Source organism: Amphiprion ocellaris, chromosome 1 (genome assembly GCF_022539595.1).
Source record: "Amphiprion ocellaris isolate individual 3 ecotype Okinawa chromosome 1, ASM2253959v1, whole genome shotgun sequence".
Classification (NCBI taxonomy): Eukaryota; Metazoa; Chordata; class Actinopteri; family Pomacentridae; genus Amphiprion; species Amphiprion ocellaris.
Window position 1 is genome coordinate 16,824,930 of NC_072766.1, and position 13,602 is coordinate 16,838,531.

General features: G+C 39.8%; 1 protein-coding gene across 1 annotated transcript in view; it reads left to right on the forward strand.

Moving 5' to 3' along the window:
• Positions 1 to 1,202: 1,202 nt before the first annotated feature.
• The window catches only part of smyd3 (SET and MYND domain containing 3), an 81,488-nt gene continuing 69,088 nt past the window's right edge, over positions 1,203 to 13,602 (forward strand). Inside the window, exon 1 of the mRNA XM_055015603.1 lies at positions 1,203 to 1,402. Within this exon, the coding sequence (XP_054871578.1) occupies positions 1,242 to 1,402 (161 nt within the window). The 5' untranslated portion in view covers positions 1,203 to 1,241. The remainder of the gene's footprint in view (positions 1,403 to 13,602) is intronic.

The window sequence follows — 13,602 nt, forward strand, 5'->3', positions numbered from 1 at the left end:
ATTGGTGCAGGATTAGTTCTGTAAGCCACTTTGTGAATGTTTGTGTCAATCTTGTTGCAGTGCATTTAGTGGGGATGGCATAATTTTGCAGTAAAGATAAGTCTTGCCATCAGCAGCCCAGTTGATGTGCAATATATGTTAAGGGTTTTTGTTTGGCAGAGAAGAAAGCCACATGAGGAGGACATAATAAGTAGAACCCAACTGGTATATTGGTCAGCTAATGTGAATAAATGGTAGTTTACTGACAATAATTACTGTGGAAATCTGAGACAACTTACAATATTAGAATTGCATTCAAAAATATGATAAAGTATCCAGTTTGCAAAAACCACCCATGTGAGCATGGAAGTAATAACTTGTGGTCACTGGGATAAACTCACTAAGCATGTAAGTCTCGTATTTAAGTACCATTTAAAAATTCATTTTCAATGAAATATTAAAATTTTATGTTCATTTATACTTCTACTCCACTACTTTTATGAGGGAAATATTGCATTTTTTACTTCACTACATCTATTTGGCAGCTTTAGCTACTTTTAGGATGAAGATTTTACACAATTTCTTATTGAATGTAAAAATTAAACCAGCGATTTTCAACATTTTTGCCCTCTGATGTCTTACCAACAGCAGTGTAGTCAGATTCAGATGTCTGTAAATTGTTAAGATCTATACCATATTGTGATATTTCCTTCTGTCAACTTTGCACGTGGTTTCACTTCAACAAAAGCTCACATGATCTAATGTCTTACCAATATTCTAAGATTTAAAAAAAGGTCCAAAAACTGAAATCAGATTTGTGAATCAAACTTTGCTTTTCTTCCTTCCTTTTCCTCAGATTTATTTGGTGTCCCTGTGTCTAATAGGATGTAAAAGTAGTTCAAACTAGCTCGATCTGCAGCAGATACAATACTAACATGCTGCTGACACAGTGATGCTGTAGTACTAATTCAGCATCATGCTTAATAATTAAAGAACAAACTAATACTTTTGATACTTTAACTACATTTTCGTGCTAATATTAATGTACTTTTCTAATATCTTTTAAAAGTAAAATATTTTCAGCTTTCCAAAGCTTCACAGCATTTCAAAACCGCCATCTATGTATATTTTTCATAACTCATTCTAAGTCGTTTCTCACTTTTACTTGGACAATAAACGTTGCGTACGTGAGCGTGACGTCATGACGCAGCGTCCATCACGGACGTAAATACCGCTCGGTTCACGTGGAGGGAAAAGCGACGATGGCACCGAAGCTGGAGCGTTTTGTGAGCCCCGGGAAAGGTAACGGACTGCGGGCCGCGGCCAGCATCAGGAGGGGAGAGCTGCTGGTGTCCACCGAGCCGCTGGCCTGCTGTGTGTCCAAGAAACTGGTCAGAGAGGTCTGCCACCACTGCTTCACACGGTGAGACAGCAGCTGCTCCGAGCTGCTAGCATCATGTCAACAACACAAAACGCTGCTTGGTATCATTGAAGCAGAAAGTCTGTGCGTAGTATGTAGTAGTCTGTGTAGCTGCAGTGGAGGTTGGAGTAAAAGACTCGCTGCTTGTCAACACCCTGAGTAGATAAGTAGATTAAACCCACACCACACTTTAGCTGTGATAGTTTGTCTAGCATAGAGTTTGTATACAGGCTGTATATGCTGGAAGTGTGTGTGGTTAGTGGTCTAGTTTTCTGCCGGTTAAAGTCTACATCAGTAGAAGCACCTAATTCTTCAAATAACCACGAGATGGCAGCAGGACTCTGTCATGGAGGCACGGGGGAGACGTGGAATGATGCGAGCAGATAAGTTCATATTTGAAACAGTCATAGAGCTGACAATAGTAAAATATTATTTAAAACATCATCATTACTCATCATGATCATCTGGAGACCTCCCTGTTAGCATTTTTTTTCCGCTCACATGACTGACAGACAAAATAGTCTCTCTCTCCCAGCTTTAACTGGCTGTCTCCAGCTCATATCTAGGAATCAGGTTGTAGTTTAAAGATTAAACCATCCCAGCATGCAGACGATGTTATGTAGAAGGGCTCTGTAAAACTACAAATGACAGGTTCTCTGTGGGGCTGCTGGATTTTGGTCAGATGGTTTATTATCCCCTTGTTTGGTTAAATGACAATATGCACCACTCATTGATGCACAATATTATCAGATACCATCAGCTAATGCATTGCCTAATGGTGGGTCCTGCTGTAATGCCTTATTTTGAGGCCCTGCTCTTGTATGATGCATGTTCCTAAATTAATTTGTCAGTGGGGTTAATCAGGTTACCACACAGCGGACTTGATATGTGCAAAAAGAGGGTTAATGTGAGCCCTTCAGCACATTTTAACATTGGACTACCCAGATATGCATGTCTCATTGTATCCATGAGCCTTTTCTTAGCTGATTGTCAACATTTGTATAAAATTACATAATATTGTAATGGGGGTTTCTATTTTGTTTGTGTGTGAGATATACAGTGTGTCCATTGTCTGCATTGGTGTGATGATTTATCTTGCGTTCCATTTCATTTGCTGATGATATTTGTCCGGCTCGGTGCTTAATGGCAGCACTGCTGCTTTCTTGATTGCAGCCAAACCCACTTTATCTGACTAAATAGATGGATGTGAACTTAATGATGCTCATAAGGAGGGAGACAAGTGCACAGATTTCTGGTGCAGGACTGCAGAGAGAATAAAGGGTAAATTATATACACTACATATATGAGGCTTAGTGGCAAATGGAAGATGATTAATGGGAGCAGTTATTGCAGACATCCTCTGGGAGAATATATAGATGTAGCTCATGTCCACTTCTAATTGTCTAATGAATTTATTAGAGAGTGTAATCCCTCTTTTTTTAACTTCTCTTCCTCCACTCAAAACGATTATCTCTTCTGTTCTTGATCCTTTTTGTGTAGCCTTATGTAAGCACTGAAAAGAAGTGAGTTTAAAAGGTAATAAATGTGTGGTGCGGTATGTGATGATATTTACAGATCATTTGTTGTTTTCATGAAGTGGATTTAGAGGATATTGAAGGTTAGGCAGACGGACAACCTCTGATCTGTACTTTAAGAGACATAAGAGGAAGAGTTAATTAGAGAATACAGCTGATGAGTAAAAATCAACAGCGTTCAGTGTGTGTTTGTGTTAAATATGGTGGTGGTTTCTAACCTTCTTTATTTGTGCTGTGGATTATACTGTCCCTAGCATACCAGCTGTGGTTGCGTACTTTGTCTTTTCCATATACACAATAACAAAAAAAACAAAAAAAAACAAGGCTGCACAGATGCTCTGAAAAATGATTGTGTTGAACTTTTTTGTTTTTTATATAGAAAATGAAAAGTGTAATATTTATTGAATGAGCCCAGTGGTGGTCAGCTTAGACCAAGCAGGCCTCAGGGGTTGCAGTACACTGGCTGAAGTCCTGGTTATAGTTCTGATTTGTCCAGTTTTCTTGTGCAGAGATCAGCAGTGAACTTGATCTGTATGTCTCCACACATTATTATAACATTATATTTTTGTGAGTAACATTGTTTAGTTGTTGCAGCCCTTACATTGCTGCTCCTTATTGTTGGTCTTTGTTGTTGCTCATGGTTTTAGTATTGCAGCTTGAATAAAATGCTGTACTTGAAATTTGCCTGGGTTTAGTGTTAGCTGAATTGCTAATTAATTTCATTGAGATGCAGAACCTAAAGCTGCAATCTTCTAGGAATTATTGTGCAACCTAAAAGCATACATACATAGTAGGGATCCAGTGATTATCTTTTTGGGTTATTATTCGATCAGATATTTAGCATTTCAGCATTTTTATTGCTGTGGCTCTGATGCAGCTACCTTTCTATCTGTTGTCAACATTCTGTAGTCACAAGCAACGTCTCGCCCACAGCCCTGTCTGATCGGTTACTTGTCTTAAATAAATGCCTATTAACACTCAAATGTTGAACAGTTGTCTTTTAATTAAACATATATAAAACATAAAGACACAAAAGCCTTTCAACAGCGTTTTGTGGGGGAGTTTGGGTTTTTGCAAATGTTGACACTTTGAATTGCATTTTGATTACAAATGTATTGGTTCCAAATACTACTCATCTGTGTCAATAATGCACAATATTGGCTGATTGGTGTATACATGCAGACGTGTATATTTATGTATTTAGCATTATTGCTCAAACAGTTTCAATGAGTTAGTCATTTATTAGAAAAAAAATCACAAATCTTTGCTGGTTAAAGCTTCTCAAATGAGTGTGAGTTGCCTGAGAGCAGCTGCTGGTTATTACTGAAAGCATACATACGTGTTTTGTTGTGTTGCTCTAGTGTGTTGTTAGGAAAAAATAAAGAACTGCCTCTCCACAGCACACTCCTCGTTTAGCATACAACTCTGTGTGCTAAATGAGGAGCGGTCCATTTCAACTTAACTGGGACACATCCCTTTCTTGGGCTTCTGCCACATCACTGTCTTGTTAAGCACAGAGCGTGCCATCAGAGTATAGAGTCTAGTTGTCAAACAGCAGTCACAGTCAATGATCTGTACATGTGGCACTGCAGCACATCCACTTTATCCAGGAGTAATGAAGTTAATGTGGGTGAGGGGACCATTCTCTTCCCTCAAACCGTCCAAGTGCTGCTGAGAGACGTGCCTTACCTCAAACTGCTGTGTGTGTTTCCTCTTTCAATTACTGGAACGTAAGATTAGTCATTTTGTCTGGCTAAAGAATAGATAACAAAGACCCTGCAGAGATGTAAATGTGGATAATTACAGCTACATGATTTAATAGCAGGACATTTATTCTCTCTCATTTAGATCTATTCCTCAAGATGCTTCTTTCCCACGCTGTTAGTCATTTAAAACTAGACTGTGAGACAAGATGAACATGTGTCCGTCACAGACTTATATACAAATGCTATATGAAATGAAAGCATGTTAATTTAATAAGTCATTTCACCACTTTAAATATTAGGCCAGTTTTGAATAGAAATTGTTGGATGGCAAAAATCCTCCACAAGCACCAACACTTACTATTTTCTGCTTCAACTCAAGATTCCACTGCTTCTGTAATGCCTAGTAGTCATAAAACCTTTAGGTGTGATGATGTGGTTTGTAAAAGAAGATATCATGATGCCTTGGAACAGTTGCATATTGGTAGATCTGTAATATGGAGATGTCCATTTAATTTCACCACACAAAAGCAAGCTGTTTGGTTGTTGTGATGCCTCGGTGGACCAGATGACGTCCGTATCAGCCATAGTACACGTGAATCTGCCAGTCTGCTGGTGCACCACTTTGGTTCACAGAGAAAGATCTCAACAACTATCTGATGGATTGCTGTGAATCTCTGTATCAACATTCATGATCCCCAGAGGTTGAATATAACAGACTTTGGTGATTTTGTGACTTTTCCTGTGGCGCTGTCATTAGGTCAGAATTCCAGTTTGTCCATTTCTTTTTCTTCATGATCAGTCTCTTGAAACTCTTCAGTTACTCGATGTTTGTTTGTCATTAGCAAATGTTTACACAATAGCTCCCTAAATTATGATGGTGAGCATTATATGTACATAAAGCTAGTATATGTGGGCTTGTAGAAGTGGCAAAAAAGGCTAGATTTTGAAAGCAAACACAGCTAAATCAACACAACCTTTATCTTCAGGTTTCCCTCCAGAGCCACTTCTGCAAATCACATGAATGCTATCTGAGTACTAATGGAGGATGAATCCACAACAGAGAACGTTATTGGGAAGAAGACAACGGTGTCTTACATGTCTAAAACCACACAAAAAGGCTACATCAACACTTCTGCAAAAATCCTTGTTCAAAGCTAATATAGACAGATGTAAATACCATCAAATGACACTTGTTTACAGCTAGGGTACAATGCAGACAGACAGTAAACATTAACACAAATATGTGTAAGCATTCCCTAATCATACTGGAGGAGGACTTAGACCACAAAAAGCACTAAAAAACTTACAAATACACAACTAGAAGTGATTATCTGGCATATTTAGCTGGGCGACACATTGCAGGTTTATGTGGAACTGTAAAATGTGGCAGCCATTCTTTTGCTATCTGCTCACTAGCTCTAGCAATGTGTCCTCCTAGTCTTGAGATGACTTACAATGGGTACATGGGCAGACTCCTTCATTGTCAGACAGGCAAGTCGACCTGTGAGCCGAATGCAATGATTTTTACTGGCCTGTGGCTGCCACAGACAACAGATTTTTTTTCTTTTTTATTATTAGAGCACTTGATATATTGATTGTTGTCTGGATGTGAAGACAGTTTCAAAAAATACAATAACAGATGCTTCTGGAATACATTGCATACCCTTGTCTTTAACATCAACATTGTCAAGGGCTGTAATTTATTTCAAAGCATATTCTCTCAGGGCAGTTAGTATGGCTCAGCACTGCTAGTCAGGGTCCAATGTGATCTTTGCCCGAAATTAGCTTTTAGCTCTGTCCACACACGTCAAAAGATACTGTATGTAGGACTCCTGGCTACAAGCTTTAACATTGTAACCTGACATGTGTTCAATACCTCAAAAGACATATTCACACCCTCACGCAGAAGATACAGTTATAACAACAGAAATCAATAAAAAATTAGAGAGCTTATGCCTCCACTGAATTCCATTATTTTTCCATGAGCTGTGGGCGAGCAGAGGTGTGCTTGTGTGTGTGTGCGTGCGTGCGTGCGTGCGTGCGTGTGTGTGTGAGGTGGGTGTAGAATAAGATGGAGGCCATGGGTCACACTCTGATTGTGTTTTTGAGATATTGAATAAGTGTTGAAGCTACATCTGCTTGGCCTGCGGCCGACACACATCAGACCGGGTGTCAGAATCTTTTATTGATCTTGACATTAGTGAAAGACCTGTCAGTTGTGTCGGTGTCACAAAAACAGTTGTTGAACGTTCAGCTTGCACAGACACACACTCGTAGGCAGAGATTGGTCTCAGAGATGTGAAGTGTGCTTTTCCTGTTTTCACTAAAACACAATTAGTCTCACAGCATGCCTGAGTGTTGAAGAATGTGTGCAAGTGTGCAATTATTTGTGTGACTGTCTCATTGTGAGAACGGAGAGATATACTTTATGCTCGAGTGTGTGTGTCTGTGTGTGTGTGTGTGTGTGTGTGTGCGCAGGAAATGAGCAGGTGGTGGGGGGGGCATCAAAGCTGAAGTTAATTACAGGCCTTGAAGGCTGTGTGTAAGTAATGAGTGATAAATACTGAGAGAGCACACACACACACACACACACACACACACACACACACACACACACACACACACACACACACACGCACACGCATGCACATAAGCATGTCACACAAGCACATAGGCACACACATCTCAGCAGGATCAAATTGCCAGAGGTCAACAAACAAACAACTATTAAAGGTTCTCAGACTCAGAGAGAGAGCCGGGGAGGCTGAGATAATGGGGGAAACAAAGACAGAAAAAAAAGAAAATATTTTTTGTTAACAGAAGAATAGAAGAATTGCTTACCATTTCAAATGGCACAAATGCAAAATGAAGCCGCATTTTGAAATGCAGCCACATTGCTTGCTAATTAATTAGAAAATATGGCGTAGCAGTCTCTTTGGCGTCAGTGTTTTCCACCATGTATCATGTAAATTGTTTCTATTGGAAGTCTCACACAGTTGGAGCTTTGTATCATAACTTTACATACATTAACATCTATTAATGTAAATCCTGTTGTACTGCACACCTGTCTGATGAGTTCATACTTCAGCTGTGTTATGGTTGTGAGGACTTGTGGTGACTGTCTGCTAACAAGGTATGCTGTGAAATATCCCAAATATCTGACTCTGGGTTTCCTCTGTTGGTTGAACCTCTTGCAAAAATGTTCATCCAGTGTAATAAATGGAATGAGGGTGGACATGATATATTTTAACCCCTCCTCTGTGAGTTTTAGTCATTTAAAATGATAGTCTACTGTATTGGCGTTATGTACTTTTTTTATATGCAAGTTTGGGATTGTTGTGAAATTATTTCCTGTTTAATAAATAGTCTAAAATAGTTTAGTTCAAAATAAACCTTAATCTCCTGGCCTTTATTAAAAAAAGGTAATTTACTAATTGTCAGTAATTATCGATCATATCAACTGAACATAAAGATTTTATTATGATAAATTTTGCAACTACCACGAAATAACTGTTGAGCTTGAGATATTGCTCTTCTGATGTATTTGGGCTTGTCCACTATGTGAATGGATCTTCCTGTTGTGTTGTTTCTTCATTTGCTGCCATACTGCCAAGGCACCCTCCGTAATTGTTGAGCAGCACAGTCCTTGCCAAAATATTAAAAAACAAAAAAACTAATTTCGGTGTTTGGTGAAATATGGCAAGTAATTTGTTGTAGATTATTAACTTTAGAAAATATGGACATTGGAGCTTTGCATAGGATTAAGATCACAGAAGACGTCAGCAGTTAGTACAAATAACCAGAGGTCCCTCGATAATACTGATCCTGTCTGATTCAGACTACAGTGATGGACTTGCCTCGAAACTGTAAATGAAAGAAAAAGAAACTCCAGAGAAAGATGCAAGAGACACAACACAGTCTCTGTAGGATGCCTCAAACAAACACACACAAAGTCTAATGGTTTTTTTCTGGGTTTGACAGACCAAAGAAGAGCTCAGATGTGTTTTGGGTTTTTTTTTTTGCACTCAAGCCGTATGTGTGTTTGGTTTTAGCGGCAGGGCAACATTTACTCTGTAAGATGAAGTCTTTATGTTTGACACCAATCTCTCACTCAGTGTCTCTTTGGACCACACACACACACACACACACACACACACACACACACACACACACACACACACACACACACTGCAGAACAGTGCAAGCAACAAAAAACAAAACATCTAAAACTTCTGTCTTATTTATGGGGCGAAACTTTTGATTGAAAGTTAGCTGATCCGGTTTCCATGGGGTCTTAAATATTTCAAAGAACATAACATTGACAGGCAGTTGACTTGTCAGTTTTGTTCTAATTTCAGCTTGATGTAAATGCCTGTTTGTGGGAAGCAACAAAAAGTAAGAACAAGGCAACAGCAGATGAGGCAGAGCTCGCAAATCATGACACTGCCTTTTGAGTCAGTCAGTATAAATATATAATGTTGAACATGGAATACAGGGATGGGATGCAAATCCTGTTTGTTTTTTTCCTTTATAGTCAGTGTGAAATAGACAAACAAATCATAGCACAGAGACTGAGATTATGTCACAGATTTTTCTCGACTGTGGACCCAAAATAGTTTATATATTTTTTTTTTCTTTTTTTTGTGTGTGTGTTTATGGTACTATACAGCAATAGATGAGGGAGACTCAGGAGTTTGCTCAACATTTTTGCCTTGTAGTACTATTACGCATTTGATTTTCAACCTGTTTGTGCAGTCAGGATTAATTCATCACAGACAACCAATGGACAGATTTTACAGAGGTTTGCTGTAGCCAGATACCGATGGACGCGCTGACCTTGTGTGTGTTCATGACTAATATCAGATCTCCACAGGAAGTTCATTTTATCTTCCTCCAGCCTTCCTCCTTTTCATGCCACCTCTGCATTTTAATTTGTCATTTGCTTTTAGCTTTAGCTTCAGGGTTTGTCTTATCTATAGATGATTTTAGTTTCTGTAAAATGTCAGCATTGCTGCTGATGTTTTTCCACACACACTGACACGCACGCACGCATGCATGCACACACAATTATATTGTATATTGATTGTCATTATTTTGTTGAAATCTGTCTTCACTTTGATGTGAAGGAGTCCTCTTTTTGTAAATTCTTGTGTGTTTTTGTGTGAGTTCTTGCAGAGATTTGGTTGGATTCACTGTTAGACACATACAGATAAATTGGCATATTTTGGGGTTGAAACATAAAAGCAGTTAGGTTGGTCTCAGTGCAGCAGCTTGTTTTCTCACTGAGAAAACACTAAATTTTTAGACAGGGAATATAGAGGGTGTGGAGGTGGTGGGGGGTGATAGAAGTAGGGATTGACCGATATGGGCTTTTTAGGACTGACATTGACATCAGTTGTTTTTTTTGGGTTAATTGAGAGGCTCAATAACTGATACTGATCTACACAAGAAGTCATTTGTCAACAGCATGTGTGATAGCAGGGACTCGTCATTCATAGACTGTTAGTTGCACCGATAGTGCAACTTACAGTAAATAATCCTTATCAATAATGACTATTTTTGAAATTGTGCATGAAATATTATATATTATCAACACGTGATAACAGGAAATCTGCCATTTACAGCGAGGCTTCTTCCTTATGAAGGATTACTATTACTAAATTTATACAATAGAAATATTAGTTATGACGTTTGTCACGTTCTCTTTAACGTTCTCCTGATCTCTGTGAGATTAATTAATTGAGATCATTAACAGTTTGTCTCCAGCAGCTACATCTGCTGTTTTTCTCTGTTTGGTTAGTCTTTTTCTATTCTATCACTTTTTTGCCCTCTAAGGTTCCCATCTTAAACCATCATTAGTTGTTGTTTTCCAGACTGTAATCTGTGACTGCCTCATAAAGAAGCTGAGTCAAGAGCCAGAGTAGCGCTTTTCTATGTTTTGCGCTAATTAGCTAATAGCCGATATTGATTATCTAAAAAGTGCCAAATGTCAGCGTCAATAATCGGCCTGGCTGATAATCAGTCGATAGGTAGTAGAAGTAGTAGAGGAGTAGACTTCCTGCTCTCTGATAGAGATCTGCTCTCGCAGGAACTCAACGTTCTTGTCCGTCTGATTGATCCTGGAGTTTTCCAGCAGCTTGATCTACCTGATCTGGATGAAGCTCTTTGGAGCCTGCTCATTCAGCTGTGCCTTTTCTGCCCAGAGCTTTTTAATGTGGCCATGCATGTAGTTGTTGAGCTCCTTCAGAGGGTTGTTGTTCTGCTACATGAGTTGCATCTTCTCCTCCAGCTCTTTCATCTTTTCTTCCATCTTATTTTTGTTCTCCTGCCATTTTTTTTATTTCTTCCTCCATGACTTTTATTTGCTTCTTCAGAGCCTCCTTTTCTTCTTGGTCTTGTTCTTTCTGGAGGCTTTTGGTTTCTTGCAGCATCTCAAACAGACCCTCATTCTCTAGTTCTTCTTCCCTCTGGATGAGCTGTTTTTTGACCTCATCCTCAGCATCCATGACATCGGCCCAATTCATGGTCAGAGTCTAGGTCTGTGAAGAGGCCTGGTCCTCTCTCAGAATGAGCTGTTCTTTGACCTTTTCCTTACCTTTTATGACGTTGGGCCATGTCATGGTTGGAGTTGGGGGTTTTGAAGAGGCTTGGTCTGGGTGATGTTTTTATGGCTCTTGGGCTCCAGCTTTTCTTGCAGCTTTCTAAGCTTGCTGCTCCTGCTCATCAAAAGTTCCTCCAGCTTGCAGGTTTTGGCCTTGCTGCTCTAGGCCCAATGGAGAAACTGTTCCTTTTCAGTAAGGAGCTGTTGAAGATGCCCATGTTAGTCATGTGCTCCTTCAGGCTATCATTTTCTACTTTGGACACATCCAAGGCCCTACGCAATCCAGTTTGGTCACTGGTTGCATGTTGGGAAGCAGCCAGGTGAGGGCGGATTGCAAATCTAACTCTGCGTTCAGGTTGAAACTAAAGTACTGAATGTGCTACAGAAATAATAGAACCTTAGTCTGTGTTAGACGGTGGTTCTGTAGAGGATTGGTTGGTCTTCTGGTGGTAGAAGACGGTTTGTAGGTTGTCGTCTGTTGCAGATGCAGATTGCAAAGAAAACAGGAGCTGCTCCGACTGTTGGAAAGTACACCAAATGGTCTGACCTGTCCAATTTTTAAACACTTTAGACAGCGTGTTGTGATGCCTAGCAACAGAGAACACACACACACACACACACACACACACACACACACACACACACACACACACACACACACACACACACACACACACACACACACACACACACACACACACACACAGAGATAAGTGTGTGTAATTACAGTGCTATATGAAGCAAACAGATCACCACTTTTGATGCAGTTTGACAAGTCAACAGAAAGACGAGCAGATGAGAGGAGGGAAATAGTTCAAAAGCCAAGTCAGCACTCCTCCTTCTCCTCCTTTTGCTTGTTCCCTCCTCTCCATTCGTTCTCCCATCTGCTTCTTCCGACATCTGTCTTCCTCTTTTGCCTTGCTTTCCTCCTTCCACATTTTGCGTTCCCATGTGACTTTTCCTTACCCCTCTGATCTAGCATCTCCTCGTCCCTCATCTTTCAGATACGTTTTTGGTCCCACCCTCCTCTGCTCCCTTCTTCGTTCCCAGTGTAGATTATTTTGCTTGCATCTGCTTATCTCCCTCATTCTCCTCCTCCCTTCTGTTCTCCATCTCCTGCAGTTAGATACCCAGGTGTCTCCAAACACACACACACACACACACACACACAGCTGTATCATTTGCAAACCAAGTGATTTGCTATAAACTGGGAGCACACCTTCCCATGTGCTTTGTATTCATCTTGCAAGCACATCTGTGTGTGTCAGTTTTAACTCACCTTGTGAGGACCTCATGGCTTCACAGGAATTATGTTGGGCCTCAGGAGGGTGAACATTTATTTATTTTTTCTGGTATTTAGTTAGGCTTTGTGCAACACAATTAATGTAAGTCGGTGTGTTTTTCCAGGAAGTGCTGAAACTCCTGTGTTTGTGTGTGTGTGTTTGTTCCCATTAGAAATTTGAGTAAAACTGAAAGGCTCCCTGCAGCTTCTCATTATTCTTCTGATCATAGACCATGCATCTGTTGCTTGTGAATGCTAATGTCTCTCTCAAACCTAAAGGCAGAAAGCTAAAAAGAAATTACTATAATTTAAGCCCTATGTGGACTGGATTAGTTTACTGAATACTGTCTGACATGAAATTGCTAACATCTGATTTTGTTCTTTCTCATTCGGGAAAGATTCCAGTTTGTGTTGTCCATCACCGATGTGGATGAGATTTCTCCCTCCAGTTAAGTATTGATATTTACGGGTTGTGAATGCCAGTCCTTAAGCTCTTTGACATTTACTTTGCTGTTATTTGAGTCATGTAGCGTGTGTATTTCAGAGTGTAGGATCTTTGCGAATCCTTGTTTGCGTTTCAACCAGTATATCACAGAACTAGCTCAGCCTTGCTTCTTTATCAGATTGAATTCCTGGTTGTTCAGAATTCGGCTGTCAGGTATTCAGCTTGTTCTGGCATATTTAGTGAATGTTCCATCAGATTGGAGTTTAAGGATTTGGAGGCTTGATCAACACTTTCAGCTCTTTTTTTTTTGCGCAACTCAAGCAATGTTTGGGCAATTTTTGCAGTGTGGAGGGGCTCATTGTCCTGTCATGGATGATCTCTGGAGTTGGGGAGTGCTGTTACCATACATCAGTGTTTACATAGGTGGTATGTCTCAAAGTAACATCGGCATAAATGCCAGGACCTAAGGCTTTCCAGCAGAATATAGGATTGATTGGTTTGCCTTGATTTACAAACAATCCTTCCACAGTGAATTCCTGTTTGTATCCCACAGACAGAGGAGTTTATCTTCATAGCCAAATGAAACTTTTGTTTCCCACTTTTATTAGATCATCCATTCATTCATTGTCTATAC